This window comes from Delphinapterus leucas, chromosome 1 (assembly GCF_059928025.1).
Source record: "Delphinapterus leucas isolate spDelLeu-1000000601 "Yukka" chromosome 1, BTC_Dleu_Yukka2, whole genome shotgun sequence".
In the NCBI taxonomy this organism is placed as follows: domain Eukaryota; kingdom Metazoa; phylum Chordata; class Mammalia; order Artiodactyla; family Monodontidae; genus Delphinapterus; species Delphinapterus leucas.
The window spans coordinates 144288113-144308697 of record NC_143129.1 but is presented as its reverse complement, the minus strand read 5'-3'; the positions used below and the strand labels follow the sequence as shown (position 1 = coordinate 144308697).

The 20585-nt window shown below is 42.0% G+C and overlaps 1 protein-coding gene across 7 annotated transcripts in view; it reads right to left on the bottom strand.

Annotated features, from left to right (window-relative positions):
• Window positions 1-1895, bottom strand: part of USP24 (ubiquitin specific peptidase 24) — a 148246-nt gene extending 146351 nt beyond the window's left edge. For all 7 annotated transcript variants that reach the window (XR_002644832.2, XM_089922052.1, XM_022575774.2 and 4 more), the window contains exon 1: window positions 1370-1895. Coding sequence is in view for 6 of the 7 variants with exons in the window: in XM_089922052.1 (XP_089778178.1) it covers window positions 1370-1693 (324 nt within the window). In the remaining variant the exon portion in view is untranslated. The remainder of the gene's footprint in view (window positions 1-1369) is intronic.
• Between the last annotated feature and the right edge of the window lie 18690 nt (window positions 1896-20585).

Here is a 20585-nt window from a genome sequence, read left to right as displayed (position 1 = left end):
AAAAGAATATAACTAAAAGGATAGAACATTATTTACAAAAAAATTCTATCAGGATGCTTAGCTTCATTAAGAATTTTCCAAATTCACATCTCTACTAAAAAACCCAAACCACTAGAGTAGGCCAACCCGCTCTACTGGACCCTTGAAATGTACCAAGCAGTGAATCTGACCAAAACTCCTACCAGAAGCTGCCATTTTTCTGCAAAGTAATTATTCACAAGCACTGTTGCTTCTGGTTGATGCTTTTTAAAAAATCAGGTAAAGTCTGTTTTCTCCCCCCATATTCTTTGCTCACATCCCTAACTAAAACAAAAAGGAATCGTCTCCACCCAGATTTGAGATTTCTGACCAAAGCCATTCGCCTAGACGGCCCTCTTTCTCCTTAACAGACTTCTCCAGTCCCCTTATCTCCCGCCCTGTCCCTGTCCCTCTACACAGCACCCAAAGTATTGCTCCAATCCCTTTCTCCAGTCTAGCTTTCCCTCATTTCTGACTTAATAGCTGACCAGTACTCTGCTTACCCAGACTTGGTCCCAGCTTCATCCTCCAACTCCAGTCCCATCACTGCCTAGCCCCTCCTCAGCTTTGACTCCTGCCCTGGCCTCTTATCTCTAACCTCTCTCAGTCTAATCGCCGTGGCTTTAATATCTAACCTTATCAACGACGCCCAGCCCCAGACTTTATTGCAGCTGAGCCCCTTCCCCACTTCCTATCAATTCTTGTCATTCCTGGCCTCTGCCCAGTCCCTCTTCATTTTAGACCCTGACCAATCTCCTCTCTTTCTGGTCCTTGGCTAAAACCCAAACCCCATTCCTAACCTCATTCCTGACCCTAGCAAAGCCGCTACTCTGGCTGGCCCATCCCACTTTTTCTCTGACTCTGAACCTGGTGCCTCCCCACTCCTTCACTGAAACCCTGGGCCGCGAAATCTCGGGCCCTCGCCTAATCTCCTAGGACCCCATTTCTCACCCCCTGATACAAGCGTCCTCCCCATCACACACTCCAGGTCAATGTGTCTGGCTCTCCCCACCTCGGATGCCAGTCTTGGGCCCTTCTCCCCATCCCCGACCCGGGCCTGCCCCGTTAGTGAGCTCAGCTCAAAGCCCAGAGACCCCCTACTCACGCTGCCGCGCAGCCCTGTCCTGCAGCCCTTATTCCCATTCAGCCCCTCCCCATGCGCCCTTCTCCCCACTTGACCCCAGTCCGGTGACCTCCATCCCGACGAGCCCGGTGTTCCATTCCCCCTCTCTCCGTGCCTCCCCCGCCTCACAAGCCCTCCGCACTCCAAGCCCAGTGGGGTGTGTCCCCTCCCCAGGGAACTCCAGCCCGCTGGCCTCTCCCGCGGGGGTCATGGGTCGCCCCTCCTCACCTCGGCGTCCACCACCTCGTGGTAGGCGGGCGGGGGGTCGAAGCCGCCGCCGCCTCCGGTGCTGCCACCGCGGGAAGGGCCTCCGCCGCCGCCGTCACCGCCGCCGTCGCCCCGCGAGCCCCCGCCGGGCCCGGGGCTGGGGCCGCCGCCGCTGTCCATGGGCTCGTAGCCGCCGTAGTCGAGGCCCGGCCGCTCGTTGGTAAGCAGCGCCACGGCCTCGTTGATGTCGTTCTTGGCCAGGCGCAGGGCCTTGCGGATGGTGGCAGGGTCCGAGAAGCCCATGCACAGCAGCGTGGTCATGTGCTGCTCCTCCTCCGATTCCATGGCTCGGGCCTCCGGGCCGCGCCAGCCGGCGGGCTGCGAAGCTGCGGGTCCGGGGCCTGGCGGGCCGCGCGGCGCTGCCTCCGCGCCGTCCCCGCGCCCGGGCGGGCCCCTGCACTCCTGCGCTGCGCGCTCCGCGGCCGCCGGGCCAGGGTGGGCGCGGGGGTGGGCGCCCCGAGCCGAGCGACGGCGGTGGAGGGCTCAGGCGCTGCGGCTGCCCGGCCCAGCCCTGCGCGCCGCCATGTTGGCCTCCTCCTCAGCCTCCGCCTCCTCCGGCCCGCGGGGCCGCGCCTCCGCTCCCGGAAGCCGCACGAGAGGCCGCGGGGCCCGCCGGTCACGGGTGAGGGTTGGGGGGTGATTTTTCTTTCTTTCCTTCTTTCTTTTTTTAATAGAGGCGGTAAGGAAGGGGCTGCGCCGCGGAGCGTCTCTACGGTGAAAGGGACGCCGTAAGGCCCAGGCAGAGGCGAGGGAGGGTTTTTCGCCGTCGCCGCGGCCGCCCGCCCATTCCTCCAGCAACAGGTTCCCGCGGGAGGGGCGGGAGCAAAGTGCAACGCGCTGCGCGGAACGTCGCCGAAGTACCCGAGCTGGCGATCCTGCCGGGCGCTGACGGCGGTTCCCCCCGAACCTCGCCGGAGTCCCCGCCGGACTCCAGCCCCCGGACTTGCTCGCCCCGGCGCGGCCCGGAATGCACCCCAGCCTAAACGCAGTGCGCTCGGCGGCTACTGTAACCCACCCCAAACCTGGCCTGACTTGCACCACGGTCCTGAAGGAAATCCTCCAGCCACGCTGCCTGACATACCCTTCAGCACCCACTTAAATTCATGCCCAAAGCAGGCAAACCAACCCACCCGGGCTGAAATGCACCCCCCACATACTCGACCTAAATCCCTACAACTTTCGCTGAAATCACCCTAAACTGGCTGAAGTGAATTCCCAGCCCTCCTTGAATTTTCCTTCCAGCATTGACTGACCACCACCTACCCCCAGCCAACCTGACTGGACTCTACCAAACTCATGCAAAAATCTCCTGAGAGTCCGAAACATATTTTTACAACCGGAACTCCAAATCCCAGTGCTGTCTGTGAAAACCTCCAAAAACTCCTGACTGCATCACCCTTTTAAAGCCTCTGACTCATTCGAACACCTTGGACCTCTACTTCCCTCCTGATGCCCATCCACCCACCCACATTCTACTGCACCCTTTGGCTCAGGGTTCCGTCTTTGTTCTGCCTTTTGAGGGAGGACTGCCCTCCCTCTTTTTTATGCCCTTTGGGGGAAGGGACCGCACCCCTGTTGGTTTCCCCCTTTGAGCATTCCTCTTCCCCTTCAAAGGCCTGCTTTCTTTGCTTTCTCTTTCTACTTTTAGCATTAGCGCGCAGGGGCCGTATCTTTAGTCCACTGACTACCATCTAAGCCCTGGTCCTTGGTATTTCCCGTCTTCAATTTCCTTTTATTCTTGCTTCTCCCAAGTTCTTTCCCCACCCTCTCCCAAGATCCTGATGCTTTTTCCATATCTCACTTCATCTCCTATTACCCTTACCCTGGTTTCTTCCTGAACCTTGAAGGCCACCATCTAACCTTTCTCATACCGTCAAATCCCTCCTGTTGCCAACCAGGCACTCACTAAAATCCCCCTTTACCCCAAATCTTAAATTAGGGACAGTACCCAGAAATTTTCCCTGCACTTTCTCTATTAGCATCCTTTTCCCTGGACCATGAGCCCTTCTTGTCTAGTACTTGCTACATACATTTATAAACACCAGCAATTTGATTTACAGGGTGAATTTATCACTGCTGTTTACATTTAAATGAAGTAACTGTATTTGTTGTATTGATTAAAGACTAGATTATAGACCAAAGACTAGGACTAATATGCAAAGGAAGTAAAGTCTTGTAATTTGTTAATGAAAATAACAAAACTCTTCTCTTCTTACATTTCTGAACAACAACAAAAAAGAACCTGCTAAGGAAGAATGCCTATAATTGGATCAGGTCACAATGTGTATATTAAAATAAAATTTTATTAAGTGTTATCCACTTCTAGGTACTCAATGACATTTTAGATATTTATCTGTGGCATATGAAGAACAAAAGTAATCTAAATCAACCCAAGCAATCTGTCATAGAGTACCTGCCAAGGTATTTAATTTTTTCAACAAATATGTACTTAGTATTTGTCAGGTGCCAGGTACTCTTCTTGGCACTGGTGATGCAACTCTAAACAAAGTAGACAAAATTTGATGATGGCAAAGTGACGACATTCAATTTTGCGCTGTGTTTAAAGAGTTAATTCAGTGACCAAATTAAGAAATCAGTTATAAGGGAAGAGAAAGCAGATAGAGAAAAAATTGTTTGCCACTGAAATTCAAGATAGAACTCAAGAGGTAATGAGACGGGGCCGACCGATTCAGATGGCACATAAAAAGACTCATCAACAGTGGCAGGTTTATAGAATGTGACAGAGGAAACTGTGCTGAGCTGAGAAGAGGAAGCAGAGAAAAACAAAGTCTGTGATAAAAACTGGAAAGGAGCCACAGAACGCTACAAAAAAAAAGGAAGGCCATTTTTGAACCAGATCCTGGAGTGACTGAAAAGCCAAAGTGTCATTTGAGGATGTGAGTAGTATAATCACACTTTTTTGCATGTAAGAAAGCAAGTGAGCACTTCAAACTCTGTTGAATTGGGATAGCAGGAGAGGGGACTGTGGTATGAATATTCATGCCTTCACTTACATTTTTATTTGTATTGCAGTAGAATCTTGAAAATGTTAAAGGACCCCCCAAAATAAATATTTAATTCACATTTATCCTTATTTAGAAGCTTTTAGAAGAAAAAGAAATAGCTTGGTCTAGAAGAGAGGTATAATGGACTGTCTTCTTTTTTATCTATTAAGTTTTTATTTTTTTAACATCTTTATCAGAGTATAATTGCTTTACAATGGTGTGTTAGTTTCTGCTTTATAACAAAGTGAATCAGCTATACATATACATATATCCCCATATCTCCTCCCTCTTGCGTCTCCCTTTCACCCTCTCTATCCCACTCCTCTAGGTGGTCACAAAGCACTGAGCTGACCTCCCTGTGCGCTGCAGCTGCTTCCCACTAGCTACCTATTTTACATTTGGCTGTATATATAAGTCCATGCCACTCTCTCACTTTGTCCCAGCTTACCCCTCCCCCTCCCTGTGTCCTCAAGTCCATTCTCTACATCTGCATCTTTATTCCTCTCCTGCCCCTAGGTTCTTCATAACCATTTTTTCTTTTTTTTTAGATTCCGTATATATGTGTTAGCATACAGTATTTGCTTTTCTCTTTCTGACTTACTTTCTAGGTCCATCCACCTCACTACAAATAACTCAATTTCGTTTCTTTTTATGGCTGAGTAATATTCCATTGTATATATGTGCCACATCTTCTTTATCCATTCATCTGTTGATGGACACTTAGGTTGCTTCCATCTCCTGGCTATTGTAAATAGTGCTGCAATGAACATTGTAGTGCATCACTGTTTTTGAATTACAGTTTTCTCAGGGTATATGCCCAGTAGTGGGATTGCTGGGTCATATGGTAGTTCTATTTTTAGTTTTATAAGGAACCTCCATACTGTTCTCCATAGTGGCTGTATCAATTTAGGTTCCTACCAACAGTGCAAAAGGGTTCCCTTTTCTCCACACCCTCTCCAGCATTTATTGTTTCTAGATTTTTTGACGATGGCCATTCTGACTGGTGTGAGGTGATACCTCATTGTGGTTTTGATTTGCATTTCTCTAATGATTGGTGATGTTGAGCATCCTTTCATGTGTTTGTTGGCAATCTGTATATCTTCTTTGGAGAAATGTCTATTTAGATCTTCTGCCCATTTTGGGATTAGGTTGTTTGTGTTTTTGATATTGTGCTGCATGAGCTGCTTGTAAATTTTGGAGATTAGTTAATGGACTGTCTTGAAGATAAGATATGAGGGGTTTCTAATAATAATTAATAAGTAACTTAAAAAACATTTATTGAGTGTCTATTTTGAGGCAGGCTGAGGACTAGGGAGACAACTGTGAGCAAAACATGCATGGTTTCTGCCCCTTTAGAACTTTAAAGGCTTTAAAGGGAGATAGAAAAATAAGCAGTAATCAAAAAGTGTGATAGGTGCTTTGACAGGGGAATTTCAGGAAGTAAGGAGCAAATTTCTTGTCTCCTGTGGGCATAAATTACCAAATCTAGGAAATCTGGAAAGTTTTCCAAAGTAAGTGTTAAACAATAATATGATAGGGGCTTCCCTGGTGGTGCAGTGGTTGAGAGTCTGCCTGCCGATGCAGGGGACACGGGTTCGTGCCCCGGTCTGGGAAGATCACACATGCCGCGGAGTGGCTGGGCCCGTGAGCCGTGGCCGCTGAGCCTGCGCGTCCGGAGCCTGTGCTCCGCAACGGGAGAAGCCACAACAGTGAGAGGCCCGCGTACCGAAAAAAAAAAAAAAAAAGTCAGTGGAGTGTGGCTGGAGTGCAGAGTTCTAGAGAGGTAGCAATGAGAAAGGAATCTAGAAACCTAGACAGACACCAGATCTGAGAGGGCCTTTTAAACTTTGAACTTTATTCTGAAGGAATGGGAAACCACTGAGTCTTTTGTATAGAGGATAGAGGTGATGGATGTTATTTAAATTTTAAAAAGATCAACCTAACTGCAGTGTAGAGAATGGTATGGAAGAGAAGAGTAAAAGTAGAGAATCCATTTAGGAGACAAGATCTGTTAGCCTTCCTAGGTAACCTTTGAAATGAAAGAGTTGAGTTGTTTTCTTATCCAATCTACAATATTTGTCTTTTTGTTCTTGGTTTCTGGCAGTTTAACTGTGATGTGTCTATGGATGGTTTTATTTGTACTTGTTTTCAATGGAGGTTGCAGAGTTTCTTGAATATGTGGCTTGAGATCTTTCACAGCTTGGAAAATTCTTGGCTATTGCTTCTTTATATTACTTCTGTTTCATTCTCTCTCTCCTCCTGCGACTTCAGTTAAATAAATGTGAGGCTCTTTTCACTGAACCATTTCTGTTTCCTATGCTTGTTTCTATATTTTTTATTCTTTTGTCTCTGTGCTTCAGTCTAGATTTTTTTTTCTGTCCTTTCCTCTGGTTCACACATTCTCTCTTCAGCTACATCTTATCTGCTAAGTCTATCTATTGAGTTCTTAATTTTCAGTTATTGTATGTTTAAATTCATAATTCACTTTAATTCTTATGCCTTTCACATTTTTCTGAAATTCTTTATCTTAATTTCTTTAACATATTAATTACAGCTGTTTTATAGTCAGTGTCTGATAGCTTCCATATCTGCACTTCTGTGGGTCCATTTCTATTGTCTGATTTTTCTCTTGATTACCAATCAATTCTTATGTTTTTGTAAGCATAATTAAAATCTTTTTTCTGGGCATTAAATTTTATAGATTATATATTGTTTAAAAACTATATAGATGACCTTAGGTTCTAGATGATGTTATCTTCCTTACAAGTGGATTTACTTTATCTTCTGGCAGGTAACTGGGAGTAGGAATGATAAACAAAGTAATCTAATAAAGGATTAAGTTTTTTTGGAAGCCAGACATCAATCTTTGTGAGGGCTGGTTTACTTTTGGACCACCTTTACTCCTAGCATACTTTAGGGTTCCCAACTGTTTTGGTTATATATTGTTGTATCTCAAAACACCACAACACTTGTGGCTTTAAACATCAATGACTAATCATTTCTCATAATTCTGTGAGTTGACTGGATTGTTCTTCTGCTCCATTTGGTGTTGGCTGGGATCACTCATAAAGTTCCATTCACCTGAGAGCTTGGCTGGGGCATTTTTTTGCTCTTCCACATGACCCCTCCCTCCATATTATGTCCCATCCTTCAGGGCTTCTCCACATGGTCTATTTCTCCATTGGGATAACCTGGACTTCCTTATGCTGGGTTCTAAGAGGGAGAATTTCAAAAATGCAAACCCTAGTGAGCAAGTGCTTATCAAATCTATGTTTGTGTCACTTTTCCTGATGTACTATTGATGAAGACAAATCACGTGACCAAGCCCAGAGCCAATGTGAAGAGACCCACCCCAAGGCGTAAATATTGGAAGGTGTGTTTCATTGCAGGAGCCACCAGTGTAACAGATTACCATACTAAATGAAAGCCTGGGGTGTTTATCCAAGCCCTTCCTCTTTAGTGGCCCTTGATCTCCAATTTTTGTCATCTCAGTTCTGTAAGACTGCCCAAAGCTCTCCTCAGCTTCTCAGCTTCTTGATTGATGATTAAGAATCAGCAAATGCACGAAAGGGAAAAGCAGTGCCAAATGATGGGCTCACTCATCTTGTTCACCTCTCTGAACTTCCTTTCTCTTTGGGATTTGGCCCTTCAAGTTCTCACTTGGAAACTTCCCAGTGCCTTTAAATAGATATTTTTTCTATTCTGCCTGACTTGTCTGGTTGTTCTCAGTAAGAGGGATGGTCTTAAATAAGCAGATCTTTCATTGATGGGAGCAGAAATCCCATAGAATGAAAGAAGATGGATAAAAGTACTTCAAGGTAGGGAGTAAAAGGAGCAGACCCTGACAGAGAAGATTTTCCAAGACTAGGAAGAGGTTAGTATTTTGTATATTCCATGAGGAGGAAGAGCCTTGCCCTGTTGCCTCACAGTGCCCCAAGAAGTAGAAAGAGCTCAAAGAGAAATGACTGCCTGGGCTTCCGGCATCTCCAGCCTCCACAAAATCCCCCATTCTCCAGCAGGGCAGGGAAGTAGCAGAACCACCTTCCCTTGGAGGACCTTAGCTTGTGCAGAGCTATACTGTGATTCTTTCAGTGTTAACTAGTATAGAGAGACCAGAGGGCACTTCTTGATTCTTCAGACTACAGAAGACCCCTGCAACTTGTATAAATCCACCCCCCACCCCTGCAATAGGGGAGGGAGTCCTAATTGTGACTGTAATTCAACATTTCAATGCTTTGGGAAATGGAGTTTTAGGTGAGCTTTAAATTGTTTCAGAAAAAATAAAGTAAAATGGTATTTAATTTACCAGATATTGATGGATGCAAATTCATACCCATTATATATGTTTAAAAATTAGTAAAAACAGCCACGAGAAAATTGGCACCAATGGCCATACCTGAATACTCTACTTGGGCATTGATCTTTTATTTCTTTTGGTAACAGCTTTATTAAGATGTAATCCACATACTATACAGTTCACTCACTAAAAGTGTACAATTCAATGTTTTTTAGTATATTCATGGGTGTGTACAACTATCACCACAGTCAATTTTTGAACATTTTCATCACTTAAGAAAGAAACTTAGATGGATGTTTCCTTTAGCCATCATTCTATTTCCTTATCCTCCCCAGTGCTGAACAAACACAAACCTACTTTATGTCTCTATAGATTTGCCTATTCTAGAAAATTCATGTAAGTGGAATCTTACAATATGTGGCCTTTTTGTCTGGCTTCTTTTACTTAGTATACTGTTTTCAAGCTTTATCCATGTTATATAGGGTATATCAGTACTTCATTCCATTTTATTCCTGAGTAGTATTTCATTATATGGATATACCACATTTTGTTTATCCCTTCGTGATGGGCATTTGAATGTTAGGGTATTATGAATAATGCTTCTATAACCACTTATGTAAAAGTTTTTGTGTGGTCATATGTTTTCCTTTCTCTTGGGTATATATCTAAGAGCAAAATTGCTGGGTCAAATGTTAGCTCTGTTTAATTTTTTGAGGAATTGCCAAATTGTTTCCAAAATAGCCTAACCAATTTACATTCTCACCAGCAGTGTATGAGGGTCTGATTTCTCCACATTTTCTCTACTAATTGTTATAAACTGACGTTTTGATTCTAGCCATCCTAGTGGGCGTGAAGTGGTATCACATGGTTTTGGTTTGCATTTCCCTGATGACCAGTGATATTGAGCATCTATTCATGGCTTATTGGTAATTTGTATATCTTCTTTGGTGAAAGGTCTATTCAAGTCCTCTGCTCCTTTTAGAATTGGATTGTCTTTTTATTATTAATTTGCAAGTGTTCTTTTATAGTCTAGATCCAAATCCTTTACCAGATGTATGATTTGCAGATATTTTCTCCCATTCTGTGTGTGTCTTTTCATTTTTTGGCAGTGTCCTTTGAAGCACAAAAGTTTTAAATTTTGATGAAGTCCAATTTATCTTTTTTTTTCTTTTGTTGCTGTGCTTTTGGTCTCATATCCAAGAAATCATTGCCAAATCCAATGTCATAAAGTTTTTCATCGATATTTTCTTCTAAGAATTTTATATGTTTAGCTCTTACATTTAGGTCTTTGATCCATTTTGAGTTAATCTTTGTATATGGTGTGAGGTAAAGGACCAATTTCATTCTTTTGCATTTGGCTATCTAGTTTGGCTTCTCTTTGTTGAAAAGACTATTCTTTCCCCATTGAATGGTCTTGCATCCCTGTCAAACATCAATTAAACATAGACACATGGGTTTATTTCTGGAATCTCATTTCTATTCCATTGAGATATATGTCTGTCCTTATGCCTATACCACACTCTCTTGATTACTGTTCCTTTTTAGTAAGTTTTAAAATCAAGTGTGAATTCTTCAACTTGGTTCTTTTTCAAGATTGTTTTGGCCATTCTGGGTTCCCTGCAACCATATATTAATTTTAGAATCAGTTTGTCAATTTCTACAAGAAAGTCAGCTGGAATCCTGATAGGGAGTGCACTGAATCTGTAGACAAATTTGGGGAGTATTACCATCTTAACAACATTAAGTCTTTCAATCCATGAACATGGGATGTCTTTCCATTTATTTAGATCTTCTTTAATTCTTTCAGCACTGTTTTCTGTTTTTCAGAGTACAAGTCTTGTACTCCTTTTGCTAGATTTATACCTAAATATTTTACTCTTTTTGATGCTACTGTAAATGGGGTTGTTTTATTAATTTCATACTTGGATTATTTGAATGGAAATGTATAGAAATACAATTGAATTATACGTATTGCTCTTGTAACATACAAACTTGCTGAATTTGTTTACTAATTCTCATAGTTTCCTAGTGTATATCTTAGGATTTTCTATACACAAGATCATGTTTTCTGTGAATAGAGAGAATTTTGTTTCTTTCTTTCCAATCTGGATGCCTTTTTAAAATTTTCCTTGCCTAATTGCCCTGGCTAGAACCTTCAGTATGGTCGGTGTTGAATAGAGGTGGCAATAGCAGCCATCCTTGTCTTTTTCCTGATCTTAGGAGGAAAGCATGCAGTCTTTCACCATTAAGTATGATGTTCGCTCTGGCTTTTTCATATATAGCTTTTATTTATGTTGAGATAGTTTCCTTCTATTTCTAGTTTGTTGAGTGTTTATCATGAAAGGGTGTTAGATTTTGTCAAATGCTTTTTCTTTGCATACTGACATAATTATGTGGTTTTGTTTTTTGTTCTATTAATCTGGTGCATTGCTTTGATTTTCAGATGTTAAACCAATCTTGCATTCTGGGATAGTGCCCACTTTATCATGGTGATACTACTTTATATATGTTACTGGATTTAGTTTGCTAATATTTTGCTTAAAAACACAGTGATGGGCTTCCCTGGTGGTGCAGTGGTTGAGAGTCTGCCTGCCGATGCAGGGGACACGGGTTTATACCCCAGTCCGGGAAGATCCCACATGCTGCGGAGCGGCTGGGCCTGTGAGCCATGGCTGCTGAGCCTGTGTGTCTGGAGCCTGTGCTCCGCAATGCGAGAGGCCACAGCAGTGAGAGGCCCGCGTACCGCAAAAAAAAAAAACCAAAACGACACAGTGATAATGTTGGGGAAAGAGAGCAATTACTTTTAGAGGAATCTAGAGTCTGATTATTTACTGCAAAAAAAAGAAATCAGTATGAAAAAATGGAGAAATCTAGAAGAAGGAAGAGGAAAACATAATTTTAAGTTCAAGCCTCCCCCCACCCTTTAATAAAGAAAGCATATTGCCAAATGGGGAGTCATTTAAAAGTTACTGTGGGGGCTTCCCTGGTGGCGCAGTGGTTAGGAATCCGCCTGCCAATGCAGGGATCACGGGTTTGAGCTCTGGTCCAGGGAGATCCCACATGCTGCAGAGCAACTAAGCCCGTGTGCCACAACTACTGAGACCACGTGCCACAACTACTGAAGCCCGTGCACCCTAGAGCCCTTGCTCCACAACAAGAGAAGCCACTGCAATGAGAAGCCTGCGCACCGCAACAAAGAGTAGCCCCCGCTCACTGCAATTAGAGAAAGACCACGCACAGCAACGAAGACCCAACGCAGCCAAAAATAAATAAATAAAATAATTTAAATAAATAAATAAATGAAAGTTAATGTGGTGTCTTTCATCACTTCAGAAGATTATACAACTGACCTGATGGCAGTCCAACTTAGCTTTTGGTTATTTTTCCAGCAGCAGCTATGGGTTTTCCTGAGCCCCCATGACTAATGGGCAGATCTATCCCCTGTACATGCAAACTGATTCCCCTACCTCCACTTTGGGAGGCTTTTCACTTGTTGTAGATGAACTAAGAATCCAGAAGTCCACAACCTAAGGAAATGCATGCTATCAGATTGTGGAGTGAATGGGAGACGGGAGATAAGGCCAAGGTTTTGACTGCCAAACTGAGGAGTTTTCCTGAATTTGTTAGGCAGTGAGCAGCCATTAAATGTTTTGAGTCTGGGAATGACATGATTGAAGATATACTTTAAGAAGATTAAACTGGCATTAGTGTATTGAACATAAAAGATCAAATAAACAGCTGTGGGGTGAGACTGAAAAGAAGTATGCAGAAGGATTTGGCAATTGGATTTGATGATCAAGGAAAAGGAAAGACTCCTAGATTTTAAGACTGGATGATCTGAAGTCAGGGTTCAACCAGAAGGGAAGATGATAACTTAGGCTTTAGATGAATTGCCATTTAATTAGGAAAGATTGCAGACTTTCCCAGTCATATCACATGCATACAACTGGAAATAAAACAGTTAAAGCTGATAGGCATTTACATGGAAAGGAGAATGGAGCTATTTAATTTGGAAAGTGAAAAGATTTTACAAAAAGAGAAAGATGAGAGGATGCATTTATTTCTCTGATGACCTAGTTCCTGGCCTTTAGCTCATCATACTCACCTGTACATGACACCACATGGCAGCTCAAGAAAACAAAGCTTGTTCAGGCAGAAGCACCCCAAACACACACTCCCATTTCTATTCCACTGTTCCTCATTTTCATCTCTCTGCTCCTGGGTAGCTGGTTCTGTACTCCAGCCTTCCATATGGTGGCTAATCTGCCGGTGGCCTCTTGACTATAGTATTATTCGACACCCCTTCCTGCATGTTGGATCCCTCTGTCCATGGGTTCAGATTTCAGCCATCTCACAGTTTCCAGTAAAAGACTTCCTCTGCCATCTCAGACCTTCAGAACCCTCTTGTTCAGGCCGACTCCAGAATCTTTGCCAGGAGATAGAAATTGGGCAGTTTATCTTAATTATATTTTCTGAAGAATATGCAGTTATAATGTAACAGCTTGCAATTCTCTGAGTGATTCAAAATTTGAATAAAGAATATGTTTACCTTGTTAGTAATGTTGAAACTCAGTTGTTGAAAAGAGAAAAATGGACTCCCATATCTGTAGTTGAACACCCAAGGTTTGAGGCTTTTATTTCTTCTGAAACCAGGAGGACCTGGCTGTCAGGCTTCAGCTAATTTCGACATGATTTAGAAGTCTGTTTCATTTCCCTGATGTTGACTGATCAGTCTGGATTAATTTTCCAGGGTGCTATGCTAATTATAGGCTAGTGGAACTAATGGACTCAATCAAAATGGCAACAAGTGAAAAAGTAGCAGAGCCCTCTGGGTTCTGCTCCGATGCAGATCTATTTATAACTTCACATTGTATGGTTACTATTAATTAGAAAGTATTGCAATGACCCTCAGTTTTCAAAGGCGTCCACAATCATTTCTAGCTAATCTTTCCCATCTATTACCGCATCCGTTTTATGTGGAGGATGGAGCCGATGAATTACTTGCCTGAAGTCATGTCTGTGGTAAAGCCAAAATCATACTTTAAATGTTATGAATAATAATAAAAATGATATATTTGTGGAGCATTTGCAGTTTTCAAAAGGTTTCCTCCATTGTCATTTCATTTACTTACTAAGCACCCCTAAGAAGGTTTCCTGTTGGTTAGTTTGAGGAGAGCGGAAGAGAAGAGAGTTCGGTTGACAGCTGTCTTGGTTAAATTTGAATAAGTAAGTGAAGAATACAAAGTTGTTCAGGAGTGCAGAGTTCTAAGTTGTATGATCTTCACTCTCCATCATTTCTTTCTGTTAGGTTTTCTTGGCCTTTGAGGATCCACAGGGCAAACATTCAGTTACATTAACCTTTTATTTTATGAGTCTCTACTTTTGTTCCATCCAAATATTAAAGGTAGAAGAATCTAGTGCCACTAGAGACCTCAATTTTTAAAAAGTTGAGATAATCCAGAGATTGTTATGCTAGAATGTTGGAAGAAACTCTCCAAAAAATGGAAGTGGTTCCAGTGACTGCCGTGAACCATGACTGCAGTACACCAGCTTCCCTCCCATTCTCCACGCAACAGCCTAGGCCTTTCCTGGCCTTCACAGGCCCAGAGTGTCCAGACTCTCTATGTCCGATCTCCCAGAACCTTTTATAATCCCACAAGCAGAGAATTATACAGTTAGATGGTTCTAAAAGGTCATGGAGTCTAACATCATCACCTTACAGATGAAGAAGCTGAGACTCAGAGAACTGAAGTGACTTTTCCAAGTCCCACAGCTAATAATTGTCAGAATTGAGGTGAAAACCTCGTGGACTTTTGCTCAGGTGGAAAAGGAATCGATGACGACAGTCACTCTCTCACTGAAGCTGTGTTTGCCACAGCAACCTAGTGAATTAGCCACACAGATAGCAGTTTCCAAAATGTCTTCACAGATGCTCCTTGACACAGGGTCCTGTGGTCATATTCCTTTGCCCAGTTGGGAATTCATAAGGCAAATTTGAAGACCCTGGAAAGTCTCATGGGAGGAAAGAATTTTGTTTAATCAAGCATTTCTCAACTTATTTCATTTTTTTAACTCAGAGAAAACCTAGAAATAGCCTGTGTAACTGGTGCTCCTTTGAACACATTGAAGAATAAATAAATGGTACCTGTTGAAATGGAGCAGTCACAAGCAGCGTGAAAGCTTATTGCTTAGTTCTTAGCTGCATGTTATTTTATCTTCACAACACCTTAGGAACAGGTATTATTACCCCTACTTACCGATGGGCTCAAGATTCTAGTTGCATGTGACAGACTGAACTCAAACTTGCTTAAATGCAAAGTGGGGTCTATTGGTTCATAACTGAGAAGCTTGGAATATTGAAACTCGCAAGATTCTTTCTCTCCTACCTCTGCTTCTTGCTGTTTGCCAAGTCTGTTCATTCACTTTACTGACAGATGTCCTCATGAGAATGGAGACATGGCTGTACACAGCTTAGGTTCATGCCCCAACTTCTCTGCAGCCAGATAGGAAAGGATTTTTCCCCTGCCAGTACCACTAAGCAAGATCCTGGAGAGGGACTCTATTTGGTGGGTGAGTGTCCTGTGCCCCTCTGCTGTCCACCTCTATGGCTAGGAAAATAGGAACTGTGATTGGTTTAGACTGAGTCTCCTGCCCTCTCCTATAGACAAGGAAGATACATTTCCAGAAGACCCGAAAGGAACTCAGACAAAAAAATAGTCAGTCTGAAAGTTAAGTAACCTGTCTCAGGTCACATAGCCAATAAGTGGCGGAACTGGGATTTGAACCCAGGTCTGTCTGACTCCAAACTCTCTCTCTCTCTCCATATATATATATATATATTTTTTTTTTCCCTGTACACTTCGTTGTTTCAATAAGATATAATCTTCACTCTTAAGAAAGGACCCTGATAGAAAAGATGCACAACCCTGTAGAATTAGTGGTGAAAGTTACAAGAACAATGGGTGTTCAGATGTTGGTGAGATCATGTCTTGATCATAACCTCCAGAGCCAGTGCTCCAAATTCTTTTGGGATTATGGGCACCTTTGAAGATCTCAAGAACCCTGTGAACATTTCCCCCCAAAATACACACACACACACACACACACACACACACACACACATTGCCTGCATTTTTTGCATGCATTTTAAAGGTGTTCATGGACTCCTGTAAGCTCATCCTTTGTTTTCCAAGGTACTCAAGACTTTGAGTTAAGAATTACTGCTTTGAAATGTACTTATCTAGAAGAACCAGTTCAAAAGATAGAGGCTTGCTGTAGAATGTTGGTATGACCAACCTCAGGTGTTGGTCCTTCAGTATTAGCAAGGAGGGCCCAGGAAGCCCAAGTCAGAGCCATGTAGAGAGAGGAAAGGCACAGGAAATAGTGTGTTCCTTGGAGCAAACTTTGGGGCACATCTATAAACAAATAAATGGTACTTGTTAAATGAGGCGATCACAAGCAGGGTGGGAATGATTGTTAGAAGTTACTGCTGCTATTTTTAGTATAAATAATAGAATCATAACCATCTAATTTGACCTCATTTGAAAGAAAAAGAAAGATGGAGAGGGTAAAGGGATTTACTCAAGGACACACAACTGATGAAGTTCTATAACTGAACAAAACAGGGTTCACCAGGTGCTCTTGTCCAGTGCTCTTTCTTCATTCCATGTCACCACATAATCACACCTTAAAGGGAAGAGCATGAATATAAATAATAGCATTCACTTATTATAACACTCCTCCCACTTTATTATAACTTGTTTTAACTGTTTGTTTTTTCCACCAGACTGTAAACCCCATGAGAGCAGAACCTACGTCTGCTTAATAATTCACTGCTCCATCCCCAGGACCTAGCTCATAGGAGACACTCAGTACTCTCTCCTCTGAATGCCTGAAGAATGACTGAGTAACAGGAATTCCATTCCTTGAAATGGAATACATCCCTTGCTGTTTATATAATTTCTGATGTGGCTTCTGTCACTCCACCCTCATTTTTCTCCCTTGGCACCCTCTGCAATTTCTCAGTGCTCCTGACTCATGCCAAGGAAGCCTCTACCTTCCATATATTTTAAAGGCACAGGGACTTCTAACTCCTTGTTGACTGATTGACAGAGCCCTGGAAATGCAGTGCTCACCTCCGTTTCCCTCCTGACTCCCACCGGGAGAGTTCTAGATCCCTGGGAAACACTCCTCTGGCCTGCCTAAGAGAGGACCAGCCCACTCCACAGAAAGCACCACTTCCTCCTCCTCATGAACAGATGCCACCAGGGGGATAGATCTTTTCTAAATTTCCTTGAAACCCAGGCCAGCTTTGATAAAAGGAAAAGTGGTCCCACTGTTTATTAACCAAATCAAATGTCCTTAGTCACTTGGCAAAAGGTAGTTATGGATGCTATGCTATGTCTGTCAGTAGGCAGCTTGTGTCTAATTAATTCAAAGGAAATATTTGTATGATGTACTTTTAATTTACTGAAGAAGAATATGTGTTCAAACCTTTGCAAATTTACACTGAAATTAATTTTTCAAGTTCCATATAGCCACAGCTCTGTCAAATCTTCCTTTAAAACATACTTCCTTTAAAGTGTGACTAACCATGATAAATTACACACATTTATAAATGTCATCTCTCATAGTGTTGTTGTGAAACTTAAAGAGAATGAAGTGTGAAAAACGCCCAGCACCATGCTTGGCATATCAGTTGCCTTTCTTCTTATTCTATTTCCAGCTTTTAGGGTGGTAGAAGCCAAAACAGATGAAATTCCTATCTGTATGGGCTAGGAATGGTTTGGGCTATAAATAACAGAAAACTCCTAAGAGCTTAAGAAATAGGAGCTTTTTCCCTCACATAACATTAAGTCTGATGGAGTCTGCTGGTTTGGTTTTAGTCTGGGAGCCCAATAAATCCACAGCAGGTAGCTCTTCAGTTCTCTTGGCCTTTGCCTCATGCATATTGCTTCATGGTTCCAAAATGGCTACTGCAGCTCCAGACATCGTATTCATATCTGAGACAGGAAGGAAGGGTAAAAGACCTATCTAGTCCTTTCATTAGGAAAGCAAAAATCTTTTTCAGACCACTCTCTACCCTCCAGCATTTTCATGTCTCATTGGCAACTCAGCCTCACTGGAGTTGAGAAAATGAGTACTTAGCTTTTTCAGCCTTTATAGTGGAGGTAGACAAGGGAGAGGTGGTCAGAAGTGGGTCTTCAGTCAGCTAACTTGAAATATTGCCACACTGAAGCTCTTAGTATGACCCTTAATTGTTTTGCAGAGCTGGGGGAGAGAGTTGAGAGTCACTTAGTAAGATTCAACTTTGCTTTCTCCTCTTGGTCTAACTAAAGACTCAGTTTAGCATAGTTGGATTCCATCTGGGACATATATGGGTCTATTAAGCTGCATAGTAAGTGGGGTGCTGGAGCTGGCTCTTACCATCTCACGAGAGCCAGTTGTTAAATTTTTAGGAATGTTGTGAGCCAGCCGATAAACACAATCATTATTAAAATGGAATTACATTAACTTAAATTTAAATAAATTATTTTGAAAAAGGTCATAAATACTCAAAAAGACTCACCACTTCCTAACATTGTATTACATTTCACTATTAACTATGCTCTTGAGGTTATTTACGTTTGCTATATCTGTATGGCATTCTAAAAATGTGCTACTGTGCATTTCTTCTCATCTCTGTGTTTAGTGACAACTTGTTGGTAGTTTTAAATTGGCCATGGTGGGAGTATTTACACCACAGAAATCAGCAAATGCTACAAATCTGGTGGGGTTTTTTTTTGAGGTAGTCAGTTAGACATTTACTAGCACACCATTGTGCACAGTCTTAGAAAACAATAATTTGGAGAGAGGATGGATATGCATGGACATTTGAGGTAAGTAGGTAGGCATTATAAAACAATTCTCAGAGCCCTGCCAGAGATAAAACACATAAAGAGATGGTTCCCTGTGTTTTAAACCAACACAATAGGAAGGCTTTCTATAGATTGCTTACTTTTTGCAGGGATGCAAAGAAAAGCGGAATTTCTTCAGCCCCTGGTACTTAAAGAGTCATCCTCAAGCCATACTGTTCTCTTTCATTGCCACTTCATCATTAATAACCCCCCACTGCATACCTACTATGGGTTAGATTCTGAATTTAACCAAGCAACATTAAATATGGTCTCTATTCTCAAGGAACTTATGATTAAACTGGAATATGCAGAGAAAAAAAATGAAAGTAGTCTATTCTTTTGTTCTAAATGTTCTATGCTTTTTCTTCACAGCACTTATCTTGATTTGTATCACTCTCTGTGAGTGTATCTCTCTCTCTCTCTCTCTCTCTCTCTATATATATATATATATATATGTGTGTGTGTGTATATATATATGTTTAATGCTGTGTCCTCCTGTACACTGTAAGTTCCATTAGGAAAGGCAACTTCATCTCGTTTGTTTACAGCTGTGTCCTGGTATCTACACAGTGCCTTCAAAATAGTAGACACTCAATTAATGTTTGTTGAATGCATAAATGAATGAATGAAATTAAATGGGTAGCATGGACAATAAGAACTGTAGGAGGTGAGAGGAAGGAACACTTACCAATGACTAGAATGGTTGGGAAAGCTTTATGGAGGTTCTAGGACTTTAGTAGGATACTGAAGAAAGGGTAAGGCATAAATAAGGTACATGACATATTCAACACAAGGACTTGTATGGCTGGAGTGGAAAGTTTATTCCCTTTTGCTGGAGTTGGAGCAAACTCTCTGGAGTTGGTGGGTTGGGATCACCAGTGTTATATTCATTGAACTTGAACTATGTTGTTACTTGGACCCAAAGGAGGAAAATGTAATTTAAGAAACAAATGAAGTTTAGTGCTAAGGAGGGAACTCAAAGTTGAGAGAAAAGAACAATATCTAACTAGTTTCCCAGCTGCCATTCTTGCTCTTCTACCCATTCTCCACAAAGAAACCAGAGCAATCTTTTAAAAATATAAATCAACCAATATCTCTCATGAACTTAGATGAAAAAATATTCAGCAAAACATTAGCTTATTGGATCCAGCAATGTACAAAAAATTTATATACTACGACAAAGTGGGGTTTATAGCAAGGATGCAAGGCTGGTTCAATGTTTGAAAATCAGTCAATGTAATCCACCATATTAACAGGCTAAAGGAAATTCACACAATCATATCAATTGATGCAGAAAAAGCATTTGACAAAGTTCAATTCACAATCATGAAAACTCTACAAAAAGTATAGAAATAGAGGGGGGACTTCTCAACTTGATAAGGAGCAACTACAAAAAATTCTACAGGTGACATTATACTTAATGGTAAAAAACCAAATGCTTTTCCCCTAAGATTAGGAAAAAGGCAAGTATGCTCACTCTTACCACTCTCATTCAGCATACTACCAGAAATTCTAGCCAGTGCAATAAAGCAAGAAAAAGAAATAAATGTCATATATATTTGAAAGGAAGAAATAAAACTGTCTTGATTTGCAGACAATATGATTGTCTATGTAGACAGCCCCAAGGAATCTACAAAAAAAATTTCTCAAAACAAAACAAAAAAGTCCTAGCTCTCTTGGTCACCTTTCCATGCTTCCCTAATGGTGTGAATGACTGTCCTGCCTGATGCTCTCAAGAGCATCAACAGTGCCTAAAAGAGAGGCCAATGACAGGTTCTTATTAGGCCATGCTCCAAAGTCACCAACTGGTTTCTAACTGTGATGATGAAGCATGGTTACATTGGCGAATTTGAAATCATCGATGATCACAGGGCCGGGAAAATTGTTGTGAACCTCATAGGCAGGCTAAATGACTGTGGAATGATCAGCCTCAGATTTGATGTGCAACTCAGAGATCTAGAAAAATGGCAGAATAAACT